The following is a 21,247-nucleotide window of genomic DNA, read 5'->3' as shown; positions in this document are numbered from 1 at the left end:
GAGCTATGCAGCTCTCTCCTAGGAAAATCACCATGATTCAGTCAGCCTGACTTTAAAGGCAACACCACACTTTTCCTACTGGACCACACAGACCAGTGTAAGCCAACTGGTGATGCACAGCTGGCCTGATGCTTTTTCATCAGAAAAGACATTTCTGGACATAAAATCAGGACAAAAAAAATCAATGAAAGGTTTTTTGGGAATGAGAACCTGGCTATTCGGAAATGGCTACATCAGCAATAAATGCCCTATTTTAAGGTCATTCAGACAGTGACAAGCTTCCTGTTGCCAGTAGCTGGCACACCAGCTACTGTTTGCGCACCACTTACCGTCATGCTTTCACACATACTTACAAGGTCCACACATGAAATTTGAGCAGCTGCAAAGGGATAGGAAAGCTGTTTCTCGGCTGGATGTCTAGCAAATACAGTTTAGCAAGTGCTATGCGGTCTTGAGACAGGAGGCATGAAACTGCAATAATAGTAACTACACTTTTCATTTACATGGCATTCTGCATCTGGCACTTACCGAACTACAAAGCCTCCCAGTGCCTCATGAGATCATTCTCTCAGCTTCATAGACAAGGAGACAAAAACAGGAAAACCAAGGTCAACATTTTTGCACTTAATAGCAAATATAGCCCCACGTTTCATACTTCAGGAAACAAGAAATCCAATTATACAGAGGACCTCAAGAGACAAAGCTCAGTGGCTTAAAAAAAAAAATCCTTTTATATTCTTTTGATTAAATCTAATATTCCTCCTTACTTAAAGCAAAGGATTATCAGTACATGGAAAATGAACTTTATTTTTAAAATGTATGAGTTACTTTCCATCCCGACCTCCTAAAACACAGGCATTCTTCAAAATCTCAAAACTCAATTTCCCACTACTAAAACTAGGGACAGTTAGTTGCTTTCTCAAATTTTATTTGAGAAAGTTTTTTATTTGAGAAAGTATTTGAGCAAATTTTATTTTTTCATGAGTATCTAACCATTTATTTTGCAACCCTTTAATCACCAGATCTCAAGGAACTTGAAGAGAAAGATACTACTCCATTTTTTGGAGACAGGGTAATATATTCAGTTTTGACTAACGGGTCATGAGATGCAGTCAAAGAACATTCATTTGACATTTAGTACCTCAAAGCCTCATTTATTTATTTACAAAGTGTATTTGTATGTACTAAACTGATTAATAATGTAATATTTTTTGAACCTTCATGATGGATCATAGTATCACTCACATAGTACCCTTGAACAGTGCTACGGAACTTAATATCAACAAGTTACTGATTTTTACTGATTTATTACTGATGTTATATGTAATAACTTATCAGTCACCAGATGTATTTATATCATGAGGACAACAATCTTGAGTTTTGGTACTGTGCCATTAGTCATTTTTCTTTTATGACTCTGGAAAAAGCTCTGATATTCTGAAATATGCCAGACAGTACTCACTGAAACCCACTACCTCTAGAGAAATATGTCAATAAGAAATATATTACAATTGTCACAGCTAAGCAGTTTCTAAGACTAAAGGGATTCTGAGTGATTTCATGATACAATACAAGATAGTTAATGTAACATGGAAAAATTAAGTTGTCAGTTGAGATGTCACACAGTAGAGGAAAAGATTTCACTGTCTACTCAAAATTAAAAAAAAAAAAGTCATGCAAAGGGAAACAGTGAGACAAAGTTTTGTGTTCCTCAGCAAATAAAGGACTGGGTTTGTCATGAAAAATTCCTTGGGTTCATATAATCAGGGTTGGCTTTTTATTTTTTTATTGGAAACAGAGCCCGAGAAACAGCAGTGCTCAGATTCAAATTGCATTTTGAGTGCTTTTTTTCCCATGGCAGGAAGTCAGAAATCCTGCTGATGGGCCAGTTTACTAGAAACAGATGATATAATTTTGATGAAGCTCTCTTCTGGTTTCACATTCCGAAGTGTTTCAGACAAATGGACAGGAGATGCACTCAGACATGCTGTTTTCTGTGAAACACACAAAAAGATCAGGATCCCAAGGACTGAAGAGAAATAGTGAGATAAGGAATTAAAGTATTTATCACGTTACTGTTTGAATACTAAGTCATGTGCTTGTGTTGTGTTCAGGAAACTAAACATCTGCTGCAGAGAGTGAAGCTTCTCCTTCCTTTAGGTACCAGAGGTACTGGAATTGATAATCACATCAAGAGACAAAATGATGCAAGTAAAAGGAAATTATTTATTTATATATTTGTTTAAAATATTATTACAATGATAGACCATTATTTTAAAAGGAAGACCATCTTATATTCGTTCAAAACTAGCCTGTTAAGCATATATATTTAAACTCTAATTTTTCATACACATAATGAAAGAAAATTATATTTTACAAATAGTTATTTTTATAGATCTTATGAAACATCTTCAAAAATAACTGCAGAAATCTGCCTCTTTAAAATGTACAAAACATCATTACTGTGCTGAAGATACCTTTCTGAAAAGCCAAAAATATTTAAGTCAACAGTCGAGTCCACATCAAACCCTACTGAGAGCAGTAGTGATGTAAAAACATAAGAGCACTGTACAAAGTACAGATTTTGTCTTAATCCCATACACATTTGTATTTGCTTTAAAAATGTTTTACAAAAACTGCTATTATTAAATCTAATGTCCTTCCCTATCTGCAGAAAAAAAGAGCCACTGCAATTGTCTCTGTTTATTAAAGCATCTCCTCTTTTGACTGTGAATCTTCTATCACTCACAGAGAATTTTACCACTAACTTCAAGCAAAAATTTTCTTCAGTCTATTGCTGTGTAATCCATTTTACTCTCACTTGGTTTTCCCTCCTAGTTTCATAATGAAAAGTATTACAAAATCTTTAATATAGTAACTGAAGAAGTAATAACTCAAGCACTTCAGCTGACGAGGCTTATGTACAGACTGGCTCACTGTAAAACCAAGTGTTTAATTAAGTCAAAACCAATTGCAACTAATGCTGCATGACTTTTTAGTCAGCTATAACCGGTCTAACACAGTGTGTGTGTGTGTCTTTCTGCCTGTCTTCGTCTCTTCATTATTTTCTTTATTGTCCCTTCTGGCACTTCTTCTGGAACGAGCTTTTTAAGAAGGTGCGGTATCCTGGATCGTCCACATATTCATTCTTGAAACGGGAACTCAGTACTCTCTGTCTCTTCTTTTCTCCCAGGATAATATCTGCTCCGTAAAATGTGTCTTCAAATCTCATGTCAGAGGCTGTAGACTGAAACCAGATATTAAATACGCGTAAGACTAGGTACACGCTATCATGTTCTGATATATTTTAGTGAAGTTGCATGGAAATACAGGTACACTCCACTAGACCATCATGATACTGACTACATGATTGATTATTCAGTTACAACAGAGCTTTTATAGAAAAATGTATAAATATTAAATATATAATTTAAATACACAAGTATAATTTTTACTTTCCCATGTTTTGCATGTACAAAAATTAATTTTCTAGATCTTTAGTGTTCCTTAGAACTGTGACTAATACCAGCTAGGTTTGGTTTTATCCAGAACTCAGAAAATCACACTCATTCAGGTGCAAAACGGCAACACAGAAGTATCGCAATTGTTGGGTTGGTTCACTCCTAGCATTATCAAGTATTATCCACCACGTTTTTTTCAGACATACTTTAAATGCAAGGTACCTCAAAGACTTCTGTTAACAAACCTGTGCAATGGTAGATTTGCTAAAAGCTGGAACCAGCACTCCAGCTGTTTCTCAGCAAACTTAAAGAATCAATTGTAAGAAAGAAGCAGGATGGCAAACAGCAATCCATTTGGGAAAAAGCAGTGGCAGAGAGTTTGGGACCAACTTCTATTACTGGAGTTATGGTAAAATTTCCACAATTAGGAAAAACTGGCTAGAAGAAATTGGTGTCATATATTTCAAGAAGGGGAAGTAATGTCTTTAACTGGCACTGCATTCAGCACGAGGAGGTGAAGGAAGTGTTAAGCATACCTCTAGGACTAATTCTCTTTTTCATAGAGTCTGAAGGAACAGCAGGGGAATCATGGAAAGGCCTGTGTACAGACTGGACATTGTAGTTGATCAAATTCAGTGTTTTTAACCTATATCTGACTTTTGTATAAAATGAATGGTGTCAAATGCAAAAATAAAGTACTGAACTATAAAAATACCATTTTAAAAAGAGCATGAAATCAGTTATGTCCATAACGATATTCTTACTGAAGTGCAACAGTTTTTGTTCTATGGGACATGCAATTAATTATAGATGCTTTATACAAGTAGTCTCCCTAACAAAAAAAAAAAAAAAAAAAAAAAAAAAGTAACAAATTGCATTCTGAATAAAATGAAAAACACATCGAGGAACGCATTGAATATATCCAGATGGTTCATTTAACATTTTCCAAGACATCTTTCTTAACCCTAGATAACTAGGACACTGGAAGATGTCTGCACTTAGGACAAATAAATGGCCAAAAATTGTCTCAATTTTTGGAATATTTCATTATTGCTCACTGATGGCCTCAGATTTCTGTGTCTCTCTTCTATCCCTGACTTTCCTGCTCCATTCACACATTATGACAATCCTTGCCGTTGACACAGCCCTAAAATGTACGGCATCCATGTAAGGGATAGCTGTTGAGGACTGACTGAAAGGAGACACTGACGGCAAGTGCAAGTAGGCAAGAAGCATAAAAAAGTTGGCCTTACTCACCTGCACCTATATGTAATGCTATGTTAGTCCACCAAACTCATCTAAGCTGATGCATGCCCAAAGAATCCACTCTACACATTATTCCCCAACCATGCCACATACCCAGCTCTCAAAAATCAAATTAATGTCACACAGCAGATGTGTGAGCAGGTTTTGTGTATAAGCCCACCTCCTCGCAGCAGTGAAAAAGTACACCGTGCACTGCTCTCCTTTTCAAAGCTTCATTCTTCTAATAAGAGAGTTATATTTTTTTTCCCACAATACTGAATTATTTTTTCTTCTCATGAGAAGAATTTAGCATCTTTATGCTTTGGTGTTAGATTCAGAAAGGTAACTCAGCTTGCAAGGCAGTTTTGAACAAAGAACACTAAATTAGAACACAGACTTGAGATGAGCACAATGCATTTCTGAGCAGAATTAGTATTGAATTGAACTGCACAAACATCTAGCATTAGCGACAAAGACAGATTTGTTTCCTCCAATATCTGTATGGCAGAACTTTCCTTTTTCAAACTTCTGCTACTTAGGAACCTCAGCTCTTTTCTGAATGGCATGTACTTAACCAGTGGATGTTGTCTGGAACCGCAAGAAACTGGAAAAATACAATGAGGCTTTGGTTTTAAACTGAAGACCAGTGAAATGCTGTAAGTCCTGTCAGCGATATTAATGAGTTTTGACGAATCAGGCATTCTGTTTCTTAGAACAAGTTAACTGCATTTTTATTAAATGAAAAGCATTTACAATCTCAAAGCTCTGAGAATTTGGAAAGTTTTAAAAAAAGTATACACATTTTAAAAGCATTCTGAAAGAACAAAATATTTATCTATTTTAAAATGTAAAATATTACTCATGACCTGACAGATGTTTAGGATACAAGAATTAAGTCTGACAACAGCATTTGCCTGTACTGGAAATACAACAAACCCTTCTCACTGGCACTTGTGCTGATTAATTGCTGTGCCAAATTTGTACAGTTTAAAATGAAAGGTAAGAATAAAGCCAGGGATAGCATCATTGGCATTTTGAGCGTATAAATACCATGAAGTTATCAGAAAATACTCACGAAACGTGCTTTCACTCTCTTAGGAAGCTCTTCATCTAGAGTATAGATCTCTTCTCTCTTCATTACTATTTGAGAACCATCCTCAAACTCAACCTAAGTGAAAAAAAATGGGTATTTAAAAAATAATCAAGATTTAACTCTGGGAAGTTTCTGGGGATATCTGAATAAAAATGAATCTGCAAACAGAGAAGATTTGAACATAAATATTTTGCTATTTTAGTGAAATTAAGATGAAACCAGAAAAAATGTTATTTCCTAGAGTCTTTGTAAGACAAAAATAATATCTAAGCAAAGAGACTTCAAAATCAACACAGGCACATACACAATAAAATAAAGTTTATTAGGAATGCAGAGCAGTAACAACACAGACAAAATCATTTTGTAGGACTGATGCATTAAAATGTCTTCATGTCATTTTAATTTGCCTCATTTTTTTTTCCCTTCCAATAAATAAATAAATAAATTTAATTTTAACATCCTGCGCTTCAAGGTTGAGGAAGACGATGTCAAAAGAAACTAAGTATGAGTGACAACTAGGGAAATAGCAGTTAACAGAATTTTATTGAATCTGATGGAATTTCTTTAAAATGCTCTGTTGAGAAGATGAAAAGCTTTATCATGCTTAGGTTTAGATTTAATCCAACATGAACCCCGTTAGCAGAAAATGAGAAAGGAAATGTAACTAGGTGTGGGGAATGTTAAAATGCTGAGGCTTTGAAGCATTTATGCCTTTTCAGTAGCTGCTGATTTTTTTTCATACTTCATCTACCAATTGTGACTCTCAGCTATTATCTCGGACTGCAGTTTTAGTTCCTACAGAAACTGTACTTAAAAGTTTGGCAAGAAGTTAGAAGAAGTCCCACTCCATTTAATGATACCACTTGAATGACAATAGACTCATATTGGAAGAATAAGTCCAAATGCATACATACAAAAACATTAAATTATTAAAGTATTATCATAGATAAATCTAAAAAATCATGTATTTGAAGTTGTAGATGGAGTGGGTTTTGTAGGTTCAAATTAAAACCTTGCCTTGACTGAGAGTGTAAGATTAATTTTAACAGCTGAAAAATCCAATACAGTATATCCATTGCCAAAAGTAAGGGTATAGGTCTATGAACTATGAACTTCTTTAAAAGCAAGATCTCTTTAAAAGCAATTTAAAAAGGACACACACATTCAGAATGCATTTAAAATCCAAAGAAAACTCCACAGAGAACAGATGTGTAAAGAAATCACTGAAGTCACCTTTGCCCCTATGTTCCTGATACTAACCCTATAGGCCAAGTCAGAGTGGTACTCTAGAGGAACCTAAAGGTCCCTTTGGCTTAAGCTTGTTTAAATAAACGATGGCTATTTTATTATTTTCACCATTATTTGTGAGCAGACTTTCAGCTATTCTGCTCCTCAGTGCATAATACATTTCATAGTATGTTTTTGCTTTGTATCTGTGGAAATGCTTGTTATGTGTCACCAGTGAAAGAATCAGGCAGGAAATAAATTCTCTTAGTTCCATGCAATGAGAAAATTAATGGGCAAAGATTTCTTATTTCAGTAGTAGGGTAAAGTGGGAGGAGACTACACCATACCACAGAATCTGGCATGTTTGCTGGGTGAAATATGTTGAACCTTTGCAACTGGAAGGTTTTCAGCTACAATTCAGCATGGAAATGCACTGGAAATGTGTTTGCCATAATGTTAAAGACAAACACAAGCACTTCTCTAAGACTTCCAGTTGTTTTGTGATTCATGCAAAATACAAAACCATTGTTTCCAATTACTCAAATTTATTCCAGACTGCATATACTACATCATCAATCGCCTATTTTATCAAGCAATTTATTTGCACTTCTGCAGCTTTACTGTGTCTGCATACCGAGTTATTCTCTCAGTGAGATTTTCTTCCATGAAGACAACAAAGATTAAAGGATCAGTGGAAACTGTAGAAAACAATAGGGTGAATAATTTATCATCTCAAATAAAAATCTAAAATAAACACTGAAAACAATCATACCTACATTATTAATGACATCACACAGGTAGACCTCATTAACAATTTCATCTGAAATGAATACCTACTTTATTTGCGGGTATAACTCTGCTTGGGGATTGTGTGGGGTAACTCGGTGGCAAATGTTAAACTAGATGACACAAATTCTGGTACATTTTGTCATAGCTCCTGCATGCACAAGCATTGTCACATTCTGTACAAATGTCTCATGAACATGAGGACAATTCACAGATTTATCCAAATAGAACAGATTTGTTGTATCAGATGACAGTAGTTTCAGAGATTCCTCTTCAGTCTCTCCTTTTGTGGTACCATATAAGAACACAAAAGAGTAAGAGATTCTCTTGGTATGAGAATCTCAAGTGTCCAACAGAGATCTAGAGAACAGTGTGCATGTATGCATGTGTCCTGGAGGCTGTGTTGGAAATCGTGTATAAATAGGAAGCACCACTAATGTGTCTTGGAGTTAGTCTTGCACCATGCATGTCACAGACCTGTAATCTGTGGTCAAGTTTGACAGTCTTGTCCTACAGACTGCAATGCCTGCAGAATTGGACACCCTCTAATCTTTACTGTTTCCCCAGTTTGTTAAAAAAGTTTGTTTAGTTATAAGCAGTTTACAGTAGTCTCTAACGATTATTATCCAATTCTGGTAGATCAGGCAGGCAGTGATGAGGTCAAACAGAGAAGCCTGAAGTCTATCAAAAGAACTTCAGTGTTTTGGGGCAGTCAGTTGAAGGAGTGGGAGTGCAGGTAGTGTTTTCCTCAACCCCTTAAGTAGCAGGGAAAAATGCTGTGAGGAACAGGAAAACCCACCTGCTCAACACACGGTTAAGAGGCTGGTACCATAGGAAGATCTCAATTTTTTTTTTTTTTATCAGAGGGGGTTTTATTCAGCACCAAAGCTACTGGAGAAAGATGAGATCCACCTGTCTCAATAGGGGAAAACAAATAAAAGCAGGCTTGCTAGAGATGAGCCTAGGGGTGACATGCCAGGGTTGTTGGTGAGACCAATAGCCCAGCTGAAATGCACCTTCACCAATGCACACAGCACTGGTGTGCACCAATGCACACAGCATGGGCAACAAACAGGAAGAGCTAGAAGCCATTGTGCAGCAAGAAAATTTAGTCACCATTACCAAAACATGGTGGGATCATTTTAATGACTGGGCTGCGGCAATGGAGGGCTATAAACTCTTCAGGAGGGATACGCAAGGAAGGAGAGTTGGCAGGGTGCCCCTCTATGTCAGGAAGTGTTTCAGTGTTGTAAAGCTCAATCCTGGGAACAATAAGGTTGAGTCCCTATGGGTAAGGATCAGAGGGAAGGCCAGTGAGGCTGACATCCTGCTGGGAGTCTGTTACAGAACACCCAACCAGGATGAAGAGACAGATGAGGTGTTTTACAAGCAGCTGACAGAAGTCACACAATCATCATCCCTTGTTCTCATGGGGGACCTTCAATTTACTTGACATTTGCTGGAAATAAAATACAGTATGGTGGAAGCAAACTAGGAGGTTCCTGGAGTGTGTGGATGGTAACTTCCTGAAACAGCTGGTAAGAGAGTCTAACAGGGGAAGCCCCCTGCCAGACCTGCTGTTCATGAACAGAGAAGGACTGGTGGGAGACGGAGTGGTTGGAAGCTGTCTTGGGCAGTGTGATCATGGATGGAGTTCTACATCCTTGGTGCAGTCAGGAGTGGAGGCTGTAAAACTGCTACCTTGGACTTGGAGGACAGCCTTTAGACTGTTTAGGACATTGGTTGTAACAATTGCTTCAGAGTCAGTCCTGAAGGGCAAAGTGGTCCAGGAGAATGAATTCTCCTCAAGAAGGAAATCAAATCGCCAAGCTACTCTCAATGATATTTGAAAAGTCATGACAATCAGGTGAGATCCTTGGTGACTGGAATAAAGGTGGCATCATGCTCCTTTTTAAGAAGGGTAAAAAGGATGACCTCGAGAACTACCAACCTGTTACTCTCACCTCTGTGTCAGGAAAGATCATGGAGCAGATCCTCCAGGAAGCTAAGCTAAGGCACACAGAAGAGAAGGAGACGATATGGGAGAACCAGCATGGCTTCATCAAGGGCAAATCCTGCATGATGATGTCACTGCACGAGTGGACAAGGGAAAAGACACAGATGTCATCTATCTGGACTTCAGTAAAGCCGTCGACACAGTAACTCGCAACATCATTCTCTCCAAATTGGAAAGATATGGATTTGATGAGTGGACTGTTCAATGGATGAAGAACTAGTGGCAGGATCAAGTCCATAGTGTGGTGATGAATGGTTCAGCGTCTGGATGGAGATCAGTGATGAGTGGTGCTCCCAGGGGTTGGTGCTGGGGCTGACACTCTTTAATATCTTCATCAGTGACACTGACAGTGGGGTCAACTGCAGCCTCAGCAAGTTTCCTGATGACACCAAGCTGTGGGGTGCAGTCAGCATACCAGAGGGACGGGATGCCATCCAGAGGAACCTAGACAGGTTTGAGCTCTGGGCCCAGGTGAACCTCATGAAGTTCAACAAATCCAAATACAAGATCTTGCACCTGTGTCGAGGCAACCCCCACTACCAATACAAGTTGGGCAATGAAAGGATTGAGCACAGCCCTGCCAAAAAAGACCTGGGGGTACTGGTGGATGGGAAGCTGGACATGAGCCAGCCATGTCCAGCCCAGAAAGCCAACCGTATCCTGGGCTGCATCAAAGAAGCGTGGCCAGCAGGTCAAGGGAGCTGATCCTGCTCCTTTACTCTGCAGTGGTGAGATCTCACCTGGAGTACTGCATCCAGATGTGGAGTCCTCAGTACAGGAGAGACACAGATCTACTGGAGTGTGGTCAGAGGAGGACCACCAAAATGATCCAGGCGATGGAACACCTCTCCTATGAGGACAGGCTGAAAGAGCTGGGGCTGTTCAGCCTGGAGAAGAGAAGGTTCCGAGGTGACCTGATAGCAGCCTTTCAGTATCTAAAGGGGAGCTACAGGAAAGAAAGGGACAGACTCTTCAGCAGGGTCTGTGGTGACAGAATAATGGGAAGTGGTTTCAAGCTTAAAGAGGATAGATTTAGGTTAGATATAATGAAAAAGTCTTTTAGAGTGAGGGTGGTGAGGCACTGGAACAGGTTGCCTAGAAATGTGGTTGAGGGCCCATCCCAGGAGACTTTCAAGGTGAGGCCCTGGGCAACCTGATCTAGCTGTGCATGTCCCTGTTCATTTCAGGGGAGTTGGACTAGCTGACCTTTAAAGGTCCCTTCTAACTCAAAGGATTCTATGATTCTATTCTATGATTCAGTCATAAATGCACAGGAACAGGCTGTCCCCATGTGCCGTAAGACGAGCCGGCAGGGAAGAGGTCACACCTCGAGTACTGAGTTCGTTTTGGGCCCCTTACTACAATGAAGACATTGAGGCCCTGGAGTGTGTCCAATGAAGGGCAACAAAGTTGGTGAGGGCTCTGGAGCATGAGCCTTATGAGGAGACACTGAGGGAACTGGGAATATTTAGTCTGGAGGAGAGAAGGCTCAGGGGAGACCTTACCTTTCTGTATAACTACCTAATAGTAGGTTGTGGCAAGGTGGGGGTCAGACTCTTCTACCCAGTAACAGTGACAGGATGACAGGCAATGACCTGAAGTTGCACCAGGGGAATTTCAGGTCAGATATTAGGAAAAATTTCTTCTCAGAAGGTGTAGTTGGACATTGAAAGAGGCTGCCCAGGGAAGTGGTAGAGTCACTGTCCCTGGAGGTGTCCATGAAATGCGTAGATGTGGCATTTAGGGACATAGTTTTGTGGGCATGGTGGTGATGGCTTGACAATTTGATGATCTTACTGTTTTTTTCTAAGTTTAATAAGCCTATAATTGCTATGCTGAGGAACTGCAAACCTTACTAACTCCTTATGCTAGTCCATTTTCCATTAATTATACTGTTTCCATCATGTTGCCTAAGAGGTCCAAAATAAGGTAAAAAGCTAACTTTTGCTATTTCAGTTTTAAACAGCCACATTAATCTAATATCACAGTATTCCTTAGAAGACCAACTGTTGAATATTAAATGATTAGAAGATTACTGTTACTATAGAACAATAATCTTTGTATTTTTTTAAAAACTTTTCACCTTCACAAAATAATACATCTTCTAAATAGAAGCAAAGCAGTAAAATTTAGAGACTAACTCAAGGGATCAGGCATTTGAGGACCTGAGTTTGATTGCAAGTCATTCACAAACTGAGAAGGTCAATGCAGCATATCATTTAGCCTCCCTGTGCCTTAATTTATCTACAGATATAATAGCAAATTTGCCATTTTTGTACAGTAATGTGAAGCCTTCAGATGAAAAGAGTTACATAAGTGAAAATGATTATATATATATAAAAGAAATGTACCTAGATTCTCATTCTTCCAGAAGTACTATCATTATTGTGATTGTTTTATTGCAGTTTCTACCATTCACTTGGGTACTCAAAGCTGCTGACTGATTTTTTCTCAAATGCAAGTACGAAAAAAAAGCAATTATTGTGTCTCTGAAATCAGAAGTCAGCTTTTTGGCCTAAAAAGCTTTTAAAGCTGCAGTGTTTAGTTTCACTTTGCCTTTGCTAAGGATAAAACGCTCCTTAGATTATGTGTTAATTAATTCAGAAGTATCTGCCACAAATGAAAGTAGAGCTATTTTCACTCTTCTTTTTACTGTCTTTCCTTCCATCCTTACACAAAATGCCTGGGGCTCATTGTGGTCATAGACTAATAACAGATTTTATCTCATTAATAATGTAATTACCTGAAATCAAATAAATAAATAACTGACTTGGAGATAACAAGTAAATAACTTGGAAAAAAGTAACTGTTTCTCTTAATATTCTGCTTGGTCACCTTATAAAATGAAGACTACTGATTGAGTTCTATTAAATAACCAATTTTTTTATTTCCTAAGATCAGGTGAAACCTCAACTTGGAAGAAAGTACAGTACTAGTTAATGTTTTAGACAGCATTATGCACTAGTTTAAAGGATTTAGCAGTTACAATTTAGACCATACTTCAGCTTTCTGCAGCTTTAAAGTTGTGGTCTGCCACTCCAATGCTACAGCTGAATAAGCAATAAAGACATCTCAAAAATAGGTGTCAGGTAATAAATATAGACACTCACCTGATACATGTGAGCTGTGTTTGTTCCCAGATACTTTGCACCATACAGCTTTCCATCAGGCCACTTCACTTGAACAACCTCTCCCTCTGCAGGTGGGCCCAGCTTTAGGCAATCTCTGCTCTATTTACAAAGAAGGATGGATTCTCACGTCAGGGAGTGAGCTGATACACTCTGAAATTACCAGTGAGCTGCTTCTTACAACGTGATAATTGGAGAAGATTTATTACCATGTGTGTTTCAAGTTCTATACTCCTGCTAATGGGCTAACAGAAGATACAGTTAGCCTTTATGAAAATGAAATACTGACCAAAGAAACTCTCTTAACAGCTTGATGCTGCACTGGCAAGGCAACATATGCATAAATCAGATAGCTATCAGCAACTGTGATACATTTCCCCAAATTAATTTCTGTCACACATTGAAAATAAAGATCACTAAAGAGGAATTGAATATGTGCAACAATTTCTTTTACATATTCAAATAACTCATGTTTTGTTAATTGCAGCACATTTTTGCTAGATGATAACTTTGCTGACTGAAACATGCAGTTATAGATCAAGCTATAAACGGTGAGAATGTCAATGAGTTCTTTGCATAGCTGATGGAGAAACACTGACTGTTTTCAGTCTCAGATTTACATTGAATAATTTCTAAAAATGTATTGTTGGGCTCACCTGGCTCTTCTAACTGAGGCCAGGGATTATGACAAAGAACTTAAAACATGGGAGCAAAAATACACTACAGCAATCCTTACTGGAGTATTATCTTGTTACAATACTGCATTAGCCCAATTCAGTCTTTATAAATTGTTTTTAATCACATATATCCATGAAATTGATTAATCTCATGAGAAACGCAGAATAAAGCTGGGCTTTTGCAGAAACACACGTTCCTGCAGAACAGATGACAATGCTGTCGGTCTCTATCGTCCCTCAGGAGCTCTCCAAGGGGACAGCTCTGAAACATATCATACACGTTTGCACGGCAAGGACTTTTGTCACAGACACAGAATGATGTATCCTTCTAGTATCACCATATAGCCAGTGGGTTCACCCACGTCTGGGGTTGGAGACAGCATTCCAATACTGCCCTTTTCAGTGTTTCCAGAGGAAGAGCACAGGAGAAAGTTTTTCTCCTTGGTGATGACTGTGAAGATGCTCAATAACATTATTATACTTCTCCCTTATCTATTGCTGAAGCATAAAAAATAACAATAAAAAAAAAGTCTTGGCAAAGTGTCTTGAAATAAACTTTTAAAAGCCATAATGGAATATAGCACATTTCCTTAAAACAATCAATCTAACAACAACGTCAAGCCAAACACCAATTTTCCAAGAACAAAAGCTTACTATGAATTGCTCCCTCTGCATCTTACAGAAGAAAAAAGTCTCACAGCTTCTCTAGGATGGCTAATGGAATTGCTCATAAAATTAACAGTTTCCATGCAAATAACTAAGGAGCACTGGAATTATGACACAAACCCATTCCTCACATATATAACCATATTACTTTATGGAACAACAATTGGGAAACCCATACTAAAACATTTGAGCTGATTATTGCCAGCAGTTCCTAACTTCCCTTGTATTACACAGATTTTTTAAAGGTTCTACCTTTTTACCATAAAAATAATTCTCATTGTTTTCTTATGAGGGCATGATCAGATCTATTTTTCAGGCTGCCAAAACTAAGAAAATGCAACCTCACTCTTCTCAGTTGTATCATGAAAAGCTGGGCATAAGATATGGTGAGCTCTGAACACTCTCCTAAGCCAGATGTAAGTAACATACACTTCAGACACAGCCTCACGCATTCTAAGTTCACAGATATTTGAGGAATTTCTTTACAAAAAAAAACAACTAGAGAATAAGAATTCCAAAACTTTTTTTTAAATGGGATGTATTTTCCAACTTTAGAAACACGTATTTTGATATTCATGACATGCATTGAACTAAAACAGTAAGCAATCCATTAGTAATAAATGTTGGAAAGATAAACTGAAATAACGTTTTTTTATGCCTAACACCATCACTTAGAAATTTTCCTACATTTTTGTTTCCCCTGATATCCTTTTGTTTTTACCACAGTGATTGAACAATACTTTGGTTCATAAAAGCTGAACAGAATATCTGTAAGTCCTAAATCTAGTTGCAGTGTCAGGATGGTGACGTTTGATACCAACTGAATAGAAGAACAAACGCGAACCAACACTAAGAAATTAAGAAAAAATGAGAGAGAGAAAGTCTGCCCCAGGAGCATGCATTTGAAACCATGAACTGAGAAATGTTGTGAGATTCCAATAATCTGAATTGCAGCCACTGACACTTGGAGAAAGTATCTGAATTTATTTTAAAAATTCAAAAGATATGTTTAGAAGGCTTTCCTAAATCAAGGCTAGAAAGAACAGATCTAAGATGAGTTTAAGAACTACTGAGGCTTCTCCAAAACTGTCAGAAACATATATCTCCTGGATAACTACAGTTTGATTTTGACAACGTTTTTCTTTGCAATTATGGTATGAATTCAGCTATTTCAAATTCAGCAATTATTTTGGAAATTATAAAAATCTAAGAGCCTTAGATTCTTCTATGTTTTATTCAAAGTAGCCACACTGAAAACAACTACATTTAGTGAATTCAAAGGAAACACAAAATTAAATTGCATGATTCCTGAAGTCAGCAAGGCTAAATTTCAGTGCTACTGAGCAAGTCATTTTCGACAGGTGTGGCTCATATCTTCAGGCACTGACTGGCTTAAAGAAGCTGGAAAGTTAAATTGATAGTAGAAAGGATACTGTAGTTTTTCATGTAAAGATTGCAGTAGGAAATGATGAAATTATTCTGTGACTACAGACATCAGCCAAAGTTAATTTACTGAGACTCTGGTCTGACAGAAAGCTAGATAGAGAAAAAAATTATAGAAAGGAAAATAGAGCATAGCTGACATAGAATATATTAGCACCTATTGGGGAAAAAAGTTTGAGGAATACAGCAGTTGAATGAAAAAGACCTAAAGACTGCAATGCATCATTTAATAACAGTTTCAAAATCTTTCTTTTCTGTTTAAAAATCTGATTTTTTTTTCAGGCTTAAAAACTCAAACAGACACTCTCAAAAATATTTCTGATGTTCAGAATTGCTCTAGAATCTAGCATCACAAAAAGTTTTTCATAAGCTTGTACAACATTCTGCCTTTCAACTGCCAGCTTAAAGCACGTCTGATCTTTCAGGAGCTTAACTGGAATCAAATCCTTCCAAACTTGATTTAGTCTTAGGTGAATGTGGCATGTGACTGGTAGAGAAGGGTCAATTAACTCCCTTCACTTAAAACAGTAAGATCACAGCCAAAAAAGTAAACATTATATTTCAAACCACTGCAATAACATTGGTGATTTTATCTCTAGAACTTATTTGAAAAAAGGGAAAATGCCCATATGGCATCATTTAGAGGAGGTATAAACCTAGCAATAGTCTAACATTTAAAATGTTGCTGGAAAACAATCACGTTCAAAATGACAAAATGCCAATATTTGTTTTTTCAAATCAGGAGACAACTTCATCAGATCACCTGGCTTTTGTTATTTATTTTGACTATGTGATCCTCCCTGATTCAAGAGAGGATACAGTGATGAAGGTCTCTGATTTGAACCCCCCAGCTGACAACCTCTATCAGTACGTCTTGTTTTAAGAACTGCATATTGCCTTCCACTCATACTTCTGCATGAACATTCTGTGGAACTTCGATCAGGATGAAGGAGATCAATTTTCATCTTGATCAGATCAAGACATTGTCTGAAGGAGACTACTAAACTTATTTTTCACAACTGTGCTCCTACAGTGAGCTTAGTAAGGAAGAGGAAAATTAAATATTGACATGTAAAATACATTTCCAATCAGTAAGTGACAACCTCTCCAGCTGATTAATATTACTGGAGACCTGAACATAGCCCTAAAAATTCAGGCATATATAAATAGAAAAGGAAGATAACAATTTTTCATTGTTTACAAAAATAAACCCCCAAATTCGTAAAGGCATTGAAGAAAAACAAAATCAATCTGTTTTATACATTATAAAATGGGAATATCATCTGTGAGTAGTTCACTCTTTAAATTTACTCATATTCACCACCAGCCTGTATGAATAAGCAATGATTGTTTTCAGCTTCACTGTTTCACAAAACCAAGGTTTGCATATATGAACTGGTATAACTTAGTACTTTTTACTAGATATGTCCTTTCTTACAGAATAGCCTCTTTCTGCTCTGAACCATTAATTCTTCTGCATCTTGTTAAAACATTTTAAAGGCTGCTATACGCATAACTTTCTTCTACGCACTTCCCATTAGGGTATTTCTACAAAATCCACACAATGCGGAGCATCAAACTGTAAACAAGCATTAACCATGACAGGAAACATAACCAGCTGGACACCTCTTTACTTCCTGAGTCATTCCTATCACATGAACCTCAGCAACTCCAATTTTATTTTCCTCAACACGAATAGAATTGCTTATCTGTTTAACTAGCAGGCACAGTGCTGAACTCTGATATTTTTCAAATCTTTACGCTTTAGACTGCATTCTAAATAAAATATTTTTGTTTGTTTAAATTGTATTTTAATCACAGCATTTTCCTCAATGTCACTTAGCAAAAATTTCTCCATCTTCTTGACATTTTTGTGCTTTGTTTGCTGATTTGCTTTGTTTTAGAAACAAAGCACAAAATGCCTCATTGTTTATTAAAATTCTAGTGAAATACCAGTGGCACTATAATTGATATGAACAACTCAGGGCTAAAGTGGGTACATGTGGCTCTTGCAACAGGTTTTGTGAACTATCAATCACATACTTATAATACTATTTTTGCTGTATGATTCTGTAACGCAGCAAAAGAATGAAATATACATAAGTTGTATTAGTAATTTTGATTTCTGGTAAAGGAATAGTATGGGATTTTTAAAAATATACACAGAATCTGGTGGCATTATTCTTCCCAGATGCTATCGATTTGAAGACAATTTAACTGTTAGCTCAAAGCTTGACAATGCAAAATATTTGTATTAATTAGTTTAGATGAATATATTTTTGTACTTTGAAGTTACTCATTATTTCTATACCAGAAGACATCAAAACCTTCCAGGAAGACATACTCCAATCAGTCAACTGCAGCCTTACATGAAGGCTGCATATGAATCAATTTTGTTGTGCTGCTGCCTTCTGTATCAGAAGGCTCTTGAATCCCACTATGCTGCTGTCATGCTACTTGTTGAGAAGGAATGGCCAAAGACAGAGGTAAGCAGCAGCCTGGCTTCAACCTCTACTGTGCCAGACGATACATATCCTTCATGTATTCTTCCATCTCTCATTCATAGGGGCCATGGTACAATATTCTAATCCTCCTCCTGGAAGATTGAAAGCAGATAATCTAGCCCCAAAGTTTCAAAGATCAAAGAGAAACAGATCCTGAAAAGATGCATTATAGCTAAATCAGACTCTCTAACTGCAATAAGCTTGGCCTTCCTATTCTGGTTATCTCAATTTTATTTTACCTATTAACACTTAATTTGTGTTTGTAAATTCCTATACACTGTTAAAATCAAACTGTGAAACTGTCCATCTCTTATCATCTCCTTCTTAACTTATCTCTATCAACTACTAGCATGGAGAATGCTGAAATACTATCTCATTTGAGCTTTTACATTAAAAATTACCTGGTTTCTGAAAAAATAACTTGAAATTTACCCACAGCCTCCAGAACTTGATAACCAACACTTCTCCCCTCTTATTCTGGAGGAACTGAAATTTATTTCATAGCAAAATGGACATTAATAGCAGAATTTTAGAAACTTCAGTGGAAACCATTACTTCTGACAACACAGACAAAGCATACTCACTACATCTTATTTTCACCGGTAAGACTTCAGGTGGATTTCTCATTCCCAGAATATCAACATGAAACAAGTATGAAGATAGATTAGATAGATTAGATATAGCGTTGAGAGACATGGTTTAGTGGGGTTATTGGTGGTAGGTGGATGGTTGGACTGGATGATCTTGCAGGTCTTTTCCAACCTACCTATTTCTATGATTCTATGAACAACCTCAGCCTAACCACTGGGCTACTGTGCAGAAATGATGTTCCCACTGTCTCTGGTTGAACTGCAGCAGTCCCATCTAAATTCTCCCATTTCAAATTACGAACTGAATTTAATTTACTAACCCAATTCATTGCTAGTAGGATACCTGCCGTGAGATTGCCCTCTCTGCACTAATGTATGAAGACTGTTTCAACAGGAAGGAGTGCAGAAGAACAGAACATGTGGTGAACAAACTGTCATTAAGAGTTAGCTCTTGCTGTACAAACCCTCAAGAGAACAAGGCTTCCGTGGCAGAGCACAAAAGGTGCCTTCCCTGTACCTCTGCTCAGTCCTGACGACAGAGCTGAAATGTCCCCAAGACCATTCTGCAAAGGCACTTAATACAAGTTGTCTCCTCTGCTTACGCTATTTCAGCTAACGCTAACTTTCAAGTTTAGTGCTAGCGATTAAGCTCCCACAGTCATGCTTACCAGTAATTGTTTTATAAGGAGCATGACCAATGTGATTACAACTAGCACCTCAGATTTAGAAAAGCTTGTCATAGAGACAAATAACATACTGCAGCTGAAAACAGAGAATATATCTACCAACGCTATTAAAGCGGAAGTGAAGACAAAAAACCATAGAAACTCTCTGAAATCAACTGCTGATGTCAAAAGACTGTCAAACTGTTTTTCTTTGAGAAACTGATAGTATACAGTACTCATGCAAATTTTTAGAAACACAAAATTAGGTTTCATACGTTCCAAGACAATTTGAATGAAAAGGATAGTGGTAGCTAATTTGCCACAGTCAGAATTTTATCTAAACAGGAACAGCAATTTGCACAGTGCATTAGCATTTGAAAGAGCAGGCCTGATTCCCAGGAGTGCAATTCTGGTTTTGAATTGGTATAAATTCAATGAAATCACCAGATTAACAGAATAGTTACTGTAATTCAACAAATTTAGCATTGGATCACAGACCACATAGTATAAAAATACTTTGAACTCATGCACATTATGTTGCCCTTAAAATGTTGCTGATTCTCCTCTTACAAAATGAATATATTTTTTCACTAAAGGGAAACTAGAAGTCAAATTGAATCATGCACTCATGCATTTCTTAACACAACAAAATTTTTTTTTAACTTTATATATAGCTTAGAAATTTACTATTTCAACCATTCAGCAGTCTTTCAGCAATTACACAAATTCATGAATAATGCTAAGAGATGCAGAATTGCCCAAAAGATTACAATCCAAGCTCCTCATACAGAACACATCTTAGAATGTCCACAGTGGTATTGGGCATCACAATGAAGTGCTGAACAAAGGATGGTAAGGAAGTCTTAAATGCTCTATTGTACAAAATGCTCTATGAAACAAAACTCATTGCCTTGTAAGAGCAGTGGGAAGGTGAAATTGGCAAGCACGTCAGAGTACCTGACTGACTGAGCTTGAATGAAGTACACGGTCTCCTTTGTGCACTGGAGAAACTTTGCAACAGTTATATGAATCCTACCGTATCCACTTACTTTCCTGGCCACACATATTACATATATGAAAGAATCATAAAATGCTTTGACCCCTCTGCTCATACAGGGAAACCCAGAGAAGGGTGCCCAGAACCATGTCCAGGCAGTTTTGAAGATCTCTGAGGAGGGAGATTCCACAGCCTCTCAGGACAGCCTGTGCCATTGCTCAGTCAATGCCAAATCAAAAAGGAAAAATAAAAGTGTAGCGTTTCCTGATGTTCAGGAGAGGCCTCCTGCATTTCAGTCTGTGCCCACTGCCTCTTATATGGAGACTAGGCACCACTGCAAAGAGCCTGGTCGTCTCTGCACCCTTCAGGTATTTGCATACATCAACAAAATTGCCCTCAGCCTTCTATTCTCTAGGCTGGACAGTGCCAGCTCTCCCAGTCATCCATTGTAGGAAAGATGCTCATCATCTTGGTGACCTTTTGGTGTACTCTCTCCACTACGTTCACATCTCTCTTTTCCTGGGGAGCACACAACTGGAGACAATAACGATCTAAAGGCTTAAACTTCCTAGTAAATCCACTGCATTCAGAGGACTATGAGGATTCTATATTCTGTTCCGGCTGTTATTTTCTACCTCCAGTATAACACACATGGCAAGGTGGTAAATAATCTACTTCTGAAATATTCAACAAATAGGGTACATTGCTAGATAAGAAAATTCTACAATTATTGGTTACCTCAGAAAAA

At 37.5% G+C, this 21,247-nt stretch overlaps 1 protein-coding gene and 1 long non-coding RNA gene across 7 annotated transcripts in view; one reads left to right on the top strand and one right to left on the bottom strand.

Moving 5' to 3' along the window:
• KDM4C (lysine demethylase 4C) overlaps positions 2,204-21,247 on the bottom strand; it is a 304,885-nt gene continuing 285,841 nt past the window's right edge. For all 6 annotated transcript variants that reach the window (XM_021380224.1, XM_021380223.1, XM_021380227.1 and 3 more), the window contains 3 exons: positions 12,940-13,059; positions 5,782-5,874; positions 2,204-3,247 (listed from right to left, as the gene is read on the bottom strand). In XM_021380224.1, coding sequence (XP_021235899.1) covers positions 3,071-3,247; positions 5,782-5,874; positions 12,940-13,059 — 390 coding nt within the window. In that variant the 3' untranslated portion in view covers positions 2,204-3,070. The remainder of the gene's footprint in view (positions 3,248-5,781; positions 5,875-12,939; positions 13,060-21,247) is intronic.
• On the top strand, positions 10,824-13,384 carry LOC110389568. Its single transcript, XR_002433299.1, has 2 exons — positions 10,824-11,242; positions 13,032-13,384. It is a non-coding gene; the product is annotated as an uncharacterized LOC110389568 (long non-coding RNA).

Source organism: Numida meleagris, chromosome Z (genome assembly GCF_002078875.1).
Source record: "Numida meleagris isolate 19003 breed g44 Domestic line chromosome Z, NumMel1.0, whole genome shotgun sequence".
NCBI lineage: Eukaryota > Metazoa > Chordata > Aves > Galliformes > Numididae > Numida > Numida meleagris.
Note: the sequence above shows the minus strand (reverse complement) of the source record. Positions and strands in the feature narration are given on the sequence as shown.